General features: G+C 42.9%; 2 protein-coding genes and 1 non-coding gene across 3 annotated transcripts in view; 1 reads left to right on the plus strand and 2 right to left on the minus strand.

The window, feature by feature from the left end:
• Window positions 1-4,965: 4,965 nt before the first annotated feature.
• On the minus strand, window positions 4,966-5,037 carry TRNAQ-UUG (transfer RNA glutamine (anticodon UUG)). The gene has a single exon. It is a non-coding gene; the product is annotated as a tRNA-Gln (tRNA).
• Window positions 5,038-9,862: 4,825 nt separating this feature from the next.
• Window positions 9,863-12,638, plus strand: part of LOC101342124 (uncharacterized) — a 37,962-nt gene continuing 35,186 nt past the window's right edge. Inside the window, exons 1-3 of the mRNA XM_004387075.3 lie at window positions 9,863-11,689; window positions 11,858-11,939; window positions 11,982-12,111. Coding sequence (XP_004387132.2) covers window positions 11,383-11,689; window positions 11,858-11,939; window positions 11,982-12,111 — 519 coding nt within the window. The 5' untranslated portion in view covers window positions 9,863-11,382. The remainder of the gene's footprint in view (window positions 11,690-11,857; window positions 11,940-11,981; window positions 12,112-12,638) is intronic.
• Window positions 11,929-12,485, minus strand: LOC101342368 (histone H2B type 1-N-like). The gene has a single exon (XM_004387076.3). It carries the CDS (start codon window positions 12,375-12,377, stop codon window positions 11,997-11,999), a length of 381 nt encoding a protein of 126 aa, XP_004387133.1. The 5' UTR covers window positions 12,378-12,485; the 3' UTR covers window positions 11,929-11,996.

Here is a 12,638-nt window from a genome sequence, read left to right on the forward strand (position 1 = left end):
TACTCTGCCCCATATATAGCGTCGCTCTGAGTCGGAATCCACTCGACGACAATGGGTTTGTTTTTCCTTGTTTCCCAGATTTCAGCTTCCACACCAAGAAATGCTAGAGGCGTTCTTCGAGGACGGAGTACCCCTCGTGGATACGCAAGATAAAGCGCAAAAACAAAACCAAGCCAGTTGCGGTGGAGTGGACTTCGACTGATGGGTATCATAATACAACCGAGCTCCATAAATGATTTTTTGGAAGTAGATCTCCAAGCATTTTTTCACAGGTGCCTCTGGGTGGACTTGAACGGCCAACCTTTCCTTAGCAGCAGCCGTTAACTGCACAGCCCAGGGATTCCAAAACCAAAACAAAACATCAAACAAACTCCCTCAAAACCCACCAGTAAGTCTCTGTACAATGTCAGTCTTCTAGAATTTTTTAAGGTAGCTCTCACTGGCCGAAGTCTTTACATCTGGCCTTTTCTGGAAAGCTGGTTTGGGAGTTTTCCTCAAGCCTAGAGCAGGTCGAGGATGGTCAAGAACGATTCTTGACCCTGTCTTAATACTTGCCTGCACAGAGGAAGTAAGAAACCCTCAGAAGTAAAAACCCTCCAAGGGAGATTCTAAACTGTCAAACCCTGGTGGAGACAAGGAAAATATCCTTATAAAGGGGATGATTTCAAACCTGGAGGATGATTTCAGCCCTGTGGATTTCTCCACCTTCTCTCAACATAACCAGACAAGAATCCACTAGTTCAATCACGTTTTCAAATGACAAAGGGGAAAATAGTTCAAATTGCCTTGACCTTGCACAGCTCCTGACAGATAAACAGAAGTGCACCATATGCAGGAAGGTGCCTGTGACTTGAGCAGCACAGGCTCCTGGTCTAGCAGGTCAAGTAGGTCTAGCAGAGCACATCGCTAAAGTCCTCCCAGACTTTAGTCCATAGACCAAGTGTAGTTTTTTTTTTTTTTTTAAAAAAAGCAAAACCCAAACCCATTGCTGTGGATTCCATTTTGACTCATGGCAACCTCATGTGTTACACAGTAGAACTGCACCATAGAGTTTTCCTGTATGTAATCTTTACAAAGGCAGATTATCAGACCTTTCTACCTTGGTGTCAGTGGGTGGGTTTCAAACCTCCAATCTTTAAATTAGTAGTTAAAACCACCCAGGGGCCACTTCTACTGATTAGGGGAAATACAGCTTTGAGAGGCTAATGTCTCTGTCAAAGAGTAAAAATCTCTGCATCTCTTGAAAGTAAAAAGCAAAGAGTTTTAGTGAGGGTAATACAATTTGTGAATTGGGGTAACAGAGCAGAGAGGAATCTACCAACTGCTCCAGCTGTTGCGAGGAAGAGGTGAGCCTTTTATATGGTAAAATGGGGAAAGTAAACTCTTCATAGTAAAATGGGGGGGGGCATTGAGAGACCATCAACAAAATAATCTCTCTTAACATCAACAAACTGAGGAGGGGCAGCTAGAGACCACCAACATCATGTGTTGTTGTTAGGTGATGTTGAGTTGGTTCCAACTCATAGCAACTCTATGTACAACAGAATGAAACACTGTCTGGTCCTGCACCATCCTCACAATCGTAGCTATGCTTGAGCCCATCATTGCAGCCTCTGTGTCAATCCATCTCATTGAGGGTCTTACTCTCTTTTGCTGACCCTCTACTTTACCAAGCATGATGTCCTTCTCTAGGGACTGGTCTCTCCTGATAACATGTCCAAAGTATAGAAGATGAAGTCTCCTTGATTCTAAGGAGCATTCTGGCTGTACTTCCTCCAAGACAGATTTGTTCATTCTTCTGGCAGTCCATGAATATTCTTCACCAACACCATAATTCAGAGGCATCAATTCTTCTCTGGTTTTCCTTATTCATTGTCAAGCTTTCATATGCATATGAGGTGATTGAAAATACCATGGCATGGGTCAGATGCACATTAGTCCTCAAACGACATATTGCATTGGGCAAATCTGCTACAAAAGACCTCTTTAAAGTGTTAAAAAGCAAAGATGTCACTTTGAGGACCAACATCATAATCTCTTTTATCATTAGGAAACCCTTCCCGGAACAACCACATTCTCACTCTCACCCTTATTTGTTAAGTACAATTAAAGCTTTGGGAAGACAAGGGCTACATTCTGAGGATGAAGACGCAGAGGCTTTGGTCAAGCTAAAGTCTGCTTCAAAATGGAGTCTAGTTAACAGTATGGAGTTTGATTCAAACTGGTGTTAGCTATTCTATTCCAGCCAGGAGCCTCAATTTGGAGTATTCCTACACATCTCCTTCCTGCACGTTTGGGAAAGAAATAGGAGCACCTTCAGCCTAAACCATTGCCTACTGTGTGGCGGGTGTGAAAACAAAAACAAAAACAAAACATCAATTAAATCACAAATGTATGGTTAGTGCCTTCCAGAGGCTAAGCTGTGATAGGAGGAGTCAGGTTTCCTCAATCAACAAAAATAAAAATAAAAATAAAAATAAACCATTGCTGTTGAAGTCAATTCCAACTCATAGTGACCCTATAGGACAGAGCAGAACTGCCCCATAGAGTTTCCAAGGAGCGGCTGGTGGAACTGCTGACCTTTTGGTTAGCAGCCGAAGCACTTAACCACTGGTAATCACAAGGAGGTATACACAGACTTTCAGGGCCACTGGCCAATGAAGTTGTGAAAGGAGCCTTTCTTCCTGAAGATGAATTCTCTTCTAAAACATGCAAATTATAGTGGGCCTCATTAAGACAGAGTCGTGGTTGACATTTTACCTCTGGGAGAGCTCTGCTCCAGTCTTGGGCACAGAGTTGTCTTAGAATGAGTGCAGACTTGTAATCAGTGAAGAAAGAAGAGTGAAAAGTCTGGGAAGAAGCAGACCAAAAAGATTTGGAACTAAACATGGGCATGAGCTAACCTGGGCTCTGGATGATCAAATCAGATTAGATGAAAATTCATGCACTCAGCAAGTATTTTCAAACTTCTAACATGATCCAGGTACTAGGGGATGAAAGATGAACAAGGCCACAGTACTGGTCCTTGCCCTGGGGAAACTTGTTGTCTAAAGCAAGAGAGAGAATTTATTTGTTTAATTAGAGCAATTCATGGGGCCCTGGTGGCGCAGTGGTTAAGAGCTTGGTTGCTAACCAAAAGGTTAGCAGTTTGAATCGACGAGCTGCTCCTTGGAAACCCTATAATGTAGTTCTACTTTGTCCTGTAGGGTCACTATGAGTCAGAATCTACTCCACGGCAACAGGTTTTTTTTGGTTTAGAGTAATTAAAATATGAGGTAGTACGGGAAAGGGAATTCAGGGTGCTGAGGAAACAGATGGGGCACCTAAGTCCAGATAAAGGGAGCCAATATAAACCTCAATAAGAAGACTGGAAGGAGGAATGAGTTGAGAACTGGGTCTCATAATGTGAGGCCAGAAGGGTGGCGGTCGGCGGGCGGGGCGGTGTTTTCCAGGTAGACAATAAAGAGAGGAGAAAAAAAATGAAGAATAGAAATGTTACCATGGCTTGAGACTAGAGACCAATTTGGGTGTATATGGGCGACAGGAATGGTGACAGATGAGGCTAGAGATACGGGCAAGTTACGGCAGCTATCGTTAAAATATAAAAAGCTTCCCCAAAGAAGGGACTTGTCCTATGTGAAAATTCTCTAAGGTGACAGCAAGGCCTGTTCACTCATGGTTCACAAACTGTAGTCTGAAGAACAGTACCACATGCATCAACTTGACTGAAGTGCAGCAGCTTTATTAAGAAAGAGCCTAAGAATACTGCAGCCGTGGTGGGATGAGGTGGTCTAATGAGTGGGTGCTTAAGGCGATGAACTGCTAATGCACTGCGCTCTTTATGTGTGGGCTTGAATCCCATCTGTCTTAGTTATCTAATGCTGCTCTAATAGAAATATCACAAGTGGGTGGCTTTAAACAACGGAAATTTAATTTCTCACATTTCAGAAGACTAGAAGTCTGAATTCAGGGTACAGGCTATAGAGGAAGGCTGTCAGCTCTAGGGGGAGATCCTTGTCTCAGCTTCTGCAGCCCCAGCATTCCTTGTTTCCTTGGAGATCTTCATGTGGTATCTGTCTTCCACCCCTCCCCCATTTCTGCTTGCTCTTGTGTCTAATCTGCTCTTTTTATAACTCAGAAGTGATTAGATTTAGGACACACCCTACACTGATATGGGTCATTAACATAACAAAGAAAATCCTGTTGCCATCCAGTGGATTCCAACTCATAGTGACCCTATTGGACAGAGTAGAATTCCCCCAAGGGTTTCCAAGGAGCAGCTGGTGGATTCGAAATGCCAATGTTTTGGTTAGCAGCCAAGCTGTTAACCTCTGTGCCAGGAGGGCCTCATTCACAGGTATACAAAAAACCCCATTGCTCTCCCCATAGGGTTTCCAAGGAGCGCCTGATGGATTTGAACTGTTGACCTTTTGGTTAGCAGTTGTCAGTCTTAACCACTACACCAGCAGGGTTTCCTATCCACATGTATAGGGACCAGGAATTCAACACATATTTCTGGGGGACACAATTCAGTCCCTAACACCACTCTCACTGAGATGTGTTCCACAGAGAATAGTAAAGCCTGGAGGAAGAACGGCACACTGCCAGGTTATTGCTCTCAAACCTGCTAGTTATCACTCTTCAGCTTAGACTCCCTTTTCCAGTCAGAGTAAGGTGGCTAATGTTAAACAGGTGTTCCTTTTTTACGCACATTCATATTCCTTTTTAAGCATCAAGCCAAGGAGAGACAAGAAAAAACTTCCCTCACCCCGGCCCCACCCCCATGTGCAGATCACAGGGTTGGGGGTTGCAGTGCTGGTTCCTGCATATGGGCTCCCTTTGTCAAGTGGGCTCAGTCTTCCGCAAAATGACAAAGCTTTTATTGTTCATGAGGAATAATAAAAGCTTTTACTGTTCATGAGGATGTATGGTGGATATTTCTGGGAGAAATGAAAAAAGCTGGTAAGGTCCCACCGAGATTTGAACTCGGATCGCTGGATTCAAAGTCCAGAGTGCTAACCATTACACCATGGGGCCACCGCACAGATATGTTTGACAAGCTTCTCTTATGACAAACATTTATCCCTGAGTCATTAGACCTTAGCTAGTAAGTTTTAAAGCAGTGGCTTTCAATAAAACTTTACCGCCCCCTAGAGGGGCGTTTTGAAAACGTGTGGGTGTTTTGGTTGTCACAATGACTAGGGACACAACTAGCTAGACTAGAGACTAGGGACTAGTGATGCTGGAAGTCCTGCAATGCTCAGGACAGTTCTGCACAATGAATTATCCTGAGGCCTGCATGACTTTTGTAAAGCGACCTTGAGTGATCCATCTGGGTTTTCAGGAACCTCTTCTAACAGCTAAATCCCTGCTCCCATCCTTGTTTGTACCCTCCCACTGAATTATCCTCTCACATATAATTGGCAATGTCATGTAGGATTTTGACTTTTATTCTGAGATAAGAAGTCATAGCTTCCACCTAGGTGTCCTAGGAGACTTGTCTTTGGAATCCTGAGCCACCAGATGAGAAGTCAGACCACTCAAGGCCCCCATGCTGTTAGGAAGCCCAGACCACATACAGGTACTCTGGCTGAGAGCCCAGGCTGAAGTCTCAGCTGACAGCCAGGATCAGTTACCAGACATGTGAGTAAAGATGCCCTTGGCCGCCACACCAAGAATCACTCTAAGCTAGTGAGTCCTTCCAGGTGAGGCCCCAGACATTTTTGGAGCAGAGACAAGCCATCCTCGCTGTGCTTTGTCCTACTTCCTGACCCACAGACTCCATGAACATAAGAAAGTTTGTTTTATGCCACTAACTTTTGAGGTAGTTTGTTATACAGTAACAAGAGCTGGCACAACTCTAAAAACAGGAGTTTTTACCTATCCAACTCCTTCAGTATTGCACAATAGGACTGTGTCTAATTTTTTTTACCATCATAAATAATGCTTTATATTCATGTCTTCTTACAGGCCTGTTTGGAGACCTGGTGGTGCAGTGGTTAAGAGCTACAGCTGCTAACCAAAAGGTCTGCAGTTCGAATCTACCAGCTGCTCCTTGGGAACCATATAGGGAGTTCTACTGTGTCCTATGGGGTTGCTATGAGTTGTATTCAACTTGACAGCAACAGGTTTGTTTGTTTGTTTTAGGGGGTGCCTATTTAAGGATTTTTTGTTGTTGTTGTATATCTTCAAAGATATTTATTTAGAAAATTGTTGGCCCTGTGGTCTGCGAGAGCAGGACAAAATCTGAAGAAGTATTAAGTAGATAGTTAGCATGTTCTTAAGCAGGCAACTGCACTGGTACTTTGCACTCGTTCGCTTTGCCTGGAGTAGCTTCCCCCAGACAGCAACATTCTCTCACCATTTTTAGGTCTTATGCCAAAGGAGCCCTGGTGGTGCAACAGTTAAGAACTCTCTGCTAACCGAAAGGTTGGTGGTTTGAACCCAGCCACTTGCTCCATGAGAGAAAGACCTGGCGATCTGCTTCCATAAAGATTACAGCCTAGAAAACCCTGTAGACCAGTTCTAGTCTGTCACGTGAGGTCACTATGAGTCAAAATCGACTTGATGGCACCTAATAACAAATGCCAATGGCACCTCCGTGAGGCCTTGTCTACCTTATTAAAATTGCAATCCCCAACTCCCTACTCCCTTCTCTGCTTTATTTTTATCCAAGGAACTTAACAAGAACTGACATAGTACATATTTTAATAATTTATTTTTTATTGTCTGGCTCGCTTCCCACCTGAAAGTAACACAAGAACAGAAACTTCAGCAGATCTTTTTTTCACTGTGTATCATTAATGGTGGAATGGTACAATATGAATAAATAATACTATAAATCCTGGCATATAATAGATATTCAATCTCCTTTAAGCTGGCTGATTAGGTCACATAGAGGTAAAATTACTGCCTCTACAATGATTTCCCTGACTTATAACTGGCATTTGCAATCATTTCTATATTCTTCCCTTGATGCATGGTTCTAAAAATTATTCCCCCAATATGTATGCTTGTCTTATTCAATTCAAACAACTACCCCCAATATTTCAGATAAGGAAACTGGGTATAACACATTTCACTGACTTATCTTTGACTGCACAATGGCCTAAATGGTATTTTTCTCTTTGTGGTAGTGAGTCACACCTGTGCAACATCAGGTTTTGTATGTGTGTGTGGGTGTGCCAAAGAACCAGGGTCCCAATACCTGAAAGTTCTAACTCTTATCTTCATTGAATAAAGAGGGACAGGAAGATCTTTGGCCCACTGAATGAGAGGTTGGACTCATCTGCTTGGTTAAGCCTCCAGTTCTTCTTGTCTTTTTTCCTTTCATCCTGCATCACAGTTCTTATAAATGGCAAAGCCATGTTTTTATATTCTGAGTCTGTAGTCTTTTTGCCATACAGATATTAATTAACATACGGGATCAACACATTTGAGAGTTAGCTTCTCCAATATACAAGTGCATTTTTGAGGGCTGTCATGGGGGAATCAGTTTTGTAAACTTCAAACTGGTTTCTTTCCCAGAATTTGAAGAAAGCATACAAAAATAGCACTGGTTATAATATGAGTAGAAATAAAATGGATGAGGTTATTTCAAAGCACTTCCACCAAGAGATAAGTACTTATGTTGCAGATAAGTATTTCTCTACTCCAATGCACAGCAATATAAAATAAAGTGAAATTCCAACAATTTAATGACAGATATGTGCATGGGAGCGCAGTTGATATGCTTGGAATCTAGACAAAGGAAAACTGAAGCATGAAGATTGTCAGTGAGCTGTATCACCAACACCATACAGCAAAAGAGAATAAATTCATGCTAGATGGGCAGTATGATTGTTTAAGGCATGGTTATACAAAGAGTAAAGAGAGACAAGTTAAAATGCTATCACGGATTTATGGAAATATTCCTTAGGAATCAGGGTACTTCATTTATTTTGATTCTTTGTTCACTAAAGCAATTTCTGATCAATAGTTTGTGATTGAAGCTCCTGGGTGATACAAACAGTTAATGCACTCAGCTGCTAACAGAAAGGTTGGAGGTTCTAGCCTACCCAGAGGCACCTTGCAAGAAAGGCCTGGTGATCTACTTTGGAAAAATCAGCCATCGAAAACCCTATGAACACAGTTCTACTGTGACACACATGAGGTCACCATGAATGAGTCTACTTCATGGCAGCTGGAAGTGGTTATTTGTGATCAGTTCTCAGGCTAGGCACATCTCCCAATATGTTTAATACAGTGAATTCTAGTTTGACAACGATTTCTTGAGTTTTGTTACCATGAACATGTTCCTCAGATGCAAGCATCCTAATAAAGTCCCTGCTCAAAGGATTCCATTACTACATCCAGTTTATAACCACAGAAACATTGCAAAGGAAGACAGGCTGGGAGAATGTCAGGGTTGCAGGACTGGCTGTTTTCCAGCTTTAAACGCTATGGATTATTCAGGCCTTTGTTATAGCTCATATCTTGTAAACATGTTCTGAGAGAGACTGAAAAGTAGGTTCAAACAGGAGAACGTGAAGTTAAAGTGAAAGAAACCAATGTGCCTACACTAATCATATGAAAATAACAAAAAACAAAGAATGCCCTTATTGTTGACATTAAGACAATCTGTACATTCGAGAGAAGGATCCCCTGGAGTGTTGAAGATAAAGCACTATTGAAGGATGCTGTCTTAGTTATCTAGTGCTGCTGTAACAGAAATACCACAAGTGGATGGCTTTAACAAACAGAAATTTATTCTCTCACAGATTAGGAGACTAGAAATCCGAATTCAGGGCTCCAGCTCTAGGGGAAGTCTTTCTCTCTCTGTTGGCTCTGGGGGAAGGTCCTTGTCATCAATCTTCCCCTGGTCTAGGAGCTTCTTAGTGCAGGGACACCAGGTCCAAAGGATGCACTCCTCTCCTTGTTCTTCATTCTTGGTGTTAATGAGGTCCCTCTTCTCTCTGCTTGCTTGTCTCTTTTATATCTCGAAAGAGACTGACTCACCATACAACCTAATCCTGTAGATTGAGTCCTGCTTCATTAACATAATGGCCTCTAATCCTGCCTTATTAACATCACAGAGGTTAGGATTTACAACACATAAGAAAATTATATCAGATCACAAAATAGAGGACAACCATACAATACTGGGAATCATGGTCTAGCCAAATTGACACACACTTTTGGGGGACACAATTCAATCCATATCAGATGCTAAAACAAAAAAACCAAAACTAAATCTGTTGTCTTTGAGTTGATTCTGATCATGGCGACTCCATGTCTTAGAGCAGAACTGAATCTGTATGGAAGTAGATCACCAGGCCTTTCAGCAGTGCTGCTGGGTAGGTTTGAAATACCAGCCTTTAGGTTAGTAGTCAAGCACAAATTGTTTCCACCACCCAGGGACTTCACTGAAGGATGCTGCATGTCTCCTATTCTCCTGTCATTAAATAAAACACTTTTCAGCCTTTTTTCTATTTCTTCATGTAAAATGTGAACTCAGGCCTGCTCTTTCTTATGTTGACTAATACATTTCAGAGTTTAGCCTTGTCAAAATAATCGAAGTACAAAAGGAATGAAAGCAAAAAAAAAAAAAAGAAAACCAAAGAAAAGAAAAACAACAACAAAAATCCACTGCCACTGAGTTGATTCTGACTCATAACAACCCTATCGGACACAGTAGAACTGCCCCCATAGGGTTTCCAAAGCTGTAATCTTTACAGAAGCAGACTGCCACATCTTTCTCCTGAGGAGCAGCTGGTGGGTTCGAACTACCCACAACTTGGTACCAGGAAAGAGCTTTAAACACTGTGCCACCAGAGCTCTTCAGGGATGAAAGCATATAGGGTTTACTCTAGCGATTAATCTGTATGCATGTAGGAAGACCTTTCTGTTCAGAAAAATAAGAAGGCTTGTCTTAGGCTGGTTACAGTGGGTTTTTTTCTAAGGAGGAAATATAGAGTGGAAGATAATCATTGGTTGACTTTGGCATGGTGTCTGTCTTAGATTCTTTGCACAAGGTAAATTTGATTCAGTTTATGGTTAACAGACATTTTATCACAGGAGGGGATTTGCGGGATATTAATGGTCACTGTGCCTCCACTGTGTCGTCTATATTTCTGAGAACATAAGGTATTTATCTGTTCTTGGGTACATTCTATAATGATCAGTGAGCTCTGGATTTTCTTATGCACTCAAGAGGAATCTGTCAACTTGGTCCTCAGTTTCTCTCTACAACAGCCTTAAAAATGAAAGTCTATAATGAATAAGATGATTCTCAAAAAACTAAGGAAGTAGTCCCTCAGCCCTGAAGACTTCATAAATCATCAAAGAATATGATCTGATGTGTTGCTAATGAGTCATTCTTTCCAGTCCAATAGTTTTGTGTGAATGTTAAAAACTGCTATCAAGTTGTTTGTTCTTAGTTAATATACACGTATTCATCTTTACTGAAGCATTTATTAAAATGTATATTTTACCAATATTTGAGGGTAGAGTCTTTATAATGTTTATTTATGCATAGGTATGTAACTTGCTGGAACGTACAGATCCAAGAAGTGGCCTAGTTGGACTAATAATCTAGCACAGCGCTAGGAACATGGTAAAGACACAATAAGTCTTGAATAAATGAATTAATAGTTATCATGCAAGGGTGACTGATACAAGCAAAGGCCTGCTTCAGTGCTTTGTTTGCACTTTCTTGTCGTTTGCACAAGAAGCCTGTGAGGTGGGTATTATCACCTAGACAGTAGATCCTAATGGTAAGAGCAAGGATACTGGAGTTTTTTGTCTGTTTAAGTTCCATTCTTGCTGTGTGACCTAGGGTAAGTTACCGCTGTTGTTTTTCCTCATTTGAGAAATGGCGATGACGCGGCATGTGTTTGCTAACAGTATGTTTATTCTACAGATAAATACCCAGACCGGTTAAGTTATCTATGGTCACATAGCAAGGGGTGGAGCTGGGGCCAGAAGCCAGTCCATCCTAATCTAACCTGGGCTGTGAGCTTCATTACACAACCGTGACTACTTTCAAAGTTTGCTAAATACCAAGCGGAGACGCATTTTCATTGATCAATCTCAGTTCCTTGCCTAAAGCATTCATATCCCTAAGCCAGCACCCTTTCTTCTCTCCGGAGCAGTCACCGCACAACCTACCTGGCCTTTTACCCTCAGCGCCTCCGGAGCAGCTCCGGCAGGTATCTCTTCCTCCATGTTTGTTTGAACAGAGGACGGGGGCGGAGTTAGAACGGCTAAGCTTTCCCGCCTGTGTTCCTTACAGTTTTCAGTTTGGTCCGATTGATTCAAATAAAAGTACAGCCATTTTTCTTAAACACACTTGTCTTTCGACTTAACCGTAGGTTTGAACCTTACGTTTGTGTTTTATCTACTATGTCTGGACGAGGCAAGGGCGGGAAAGGTTTGGGCAAAGGCGGCGCCAAACGGCACCGCAAGGTCTTGCGTGACAACATCCAGGGAATCACCAAGCCCGCCATCCGGCGTCTAGCTCGGCGTGGCGGTGTCAAGCGCATCTCCGGTCTCATCTACGAGGAGACTCGCGGGGTGCTCAAGGTCTTTCTGGAGAACGTAATCCGCGATGCCGTCACCTACACCGAGCACGCCAAGCGTAAGACGGTAACGGCCATGGACGTGGTCTACGCGCTCAAGCGCCAGGGGCGCACCCTCTACGGATTCGGCGGTTGAGATACTGTATCTAGCAGCTTTGTTTTACCACTTACGAAAGGCTCTTTTCAGAGCCACCCACATCTTCTTATAAAGAGCTGGAAAACTATTGTCTGCCTCGGCATAAATGTTACAAGTCTAGTTTTACAGTACAGCGGTTGATGTATAAGTTCTGTCCTGTAAGATTTGAAGTACCATTTACAGTCCTCCCAAAACGCCCTCACGCTCAATCTGCATGGCAGCCAAAGCGCAACAGCAATTTCTTGGTAAGTGGAGTGGCTCTGAAAAGAGCCTTTTGGGTTTGACAGTGCCTACAAAGGCACTTACTTGGAGCTAGTGTACTTGGTGACGGCCTTGGTGCCCTCGGACACTGCGTGCTTGGCCAGCTCCCCGGGCAGAAGCAGGCGCACGGCCGTCTGGATCTCCCTGGAAGTGATGGTCGAGCGCTTGTTGTAATGCGCCAGGCGAGACGCCTCACCCACGATGCGCTCAAAAATGTCGTTGACGAACGAGTTCATGATGCCCATGGCCTTGGACGAGATGCCAGTGTCGGGGTGGACCTGCTTCAGCACCTTGTACACGTATACAGAGTAGCTCTCCTTGCGGCTGCGCTTGCGCTTCTTGCCGTCCTTCTTCTGCACCTTAGTCACCGCCTTCTTGGAGCCCTTCTTCGGGGCTGGAGCGGACTTGGATGGTTCAGGCATAGTGGAAAGTAAGGGAAAAAATGGCAGAAATAAAGAGAAGAAAGTTCATTTATTTATAGAATTTAATGCATATAAGGAGGAGTAAAGTCCTCTGGTTATTGGTGATTCCTTTACATGACGTTATATGCCAGTTTTGCCCAATGAAATTACGCTTTATGTAAAGTCGCGTTTCTATTGGTCTAAATGAAAATTACATATTGACCAATGGCACGGCGTTCTTTTCGCGCCCAGACGTGGCTATAAAGAGCCCTTTTGGCACTT

Source organism: Trichechus manatus, unplaced genomic scaffold (genome assembly GCF_000243295.1).
Source record: "Trichechus manatus latirostris isolate Lorelei unplaced genomic scaffold, TriManLat1.0 scaffold00180, whole genome shotgun sequence".
Classification (NCBI taxonomy): domain Eukaryota; kingdom Metazoa; phylum Chordata; class Mammalia; order Sirenia; family Trichechidae; genus Trichechus; species Trichechus manatus.

What these genes read in the sequence shown, in the direction of transcription:
- LOC101342368 (XM_004387076.3), bottom strand. Translation starts at nt 12,377, where the DNA reads ATGCCTGAACCATCCAAGTCCGCTCCAGCCCCGAAGAAGGGCTCCAAG.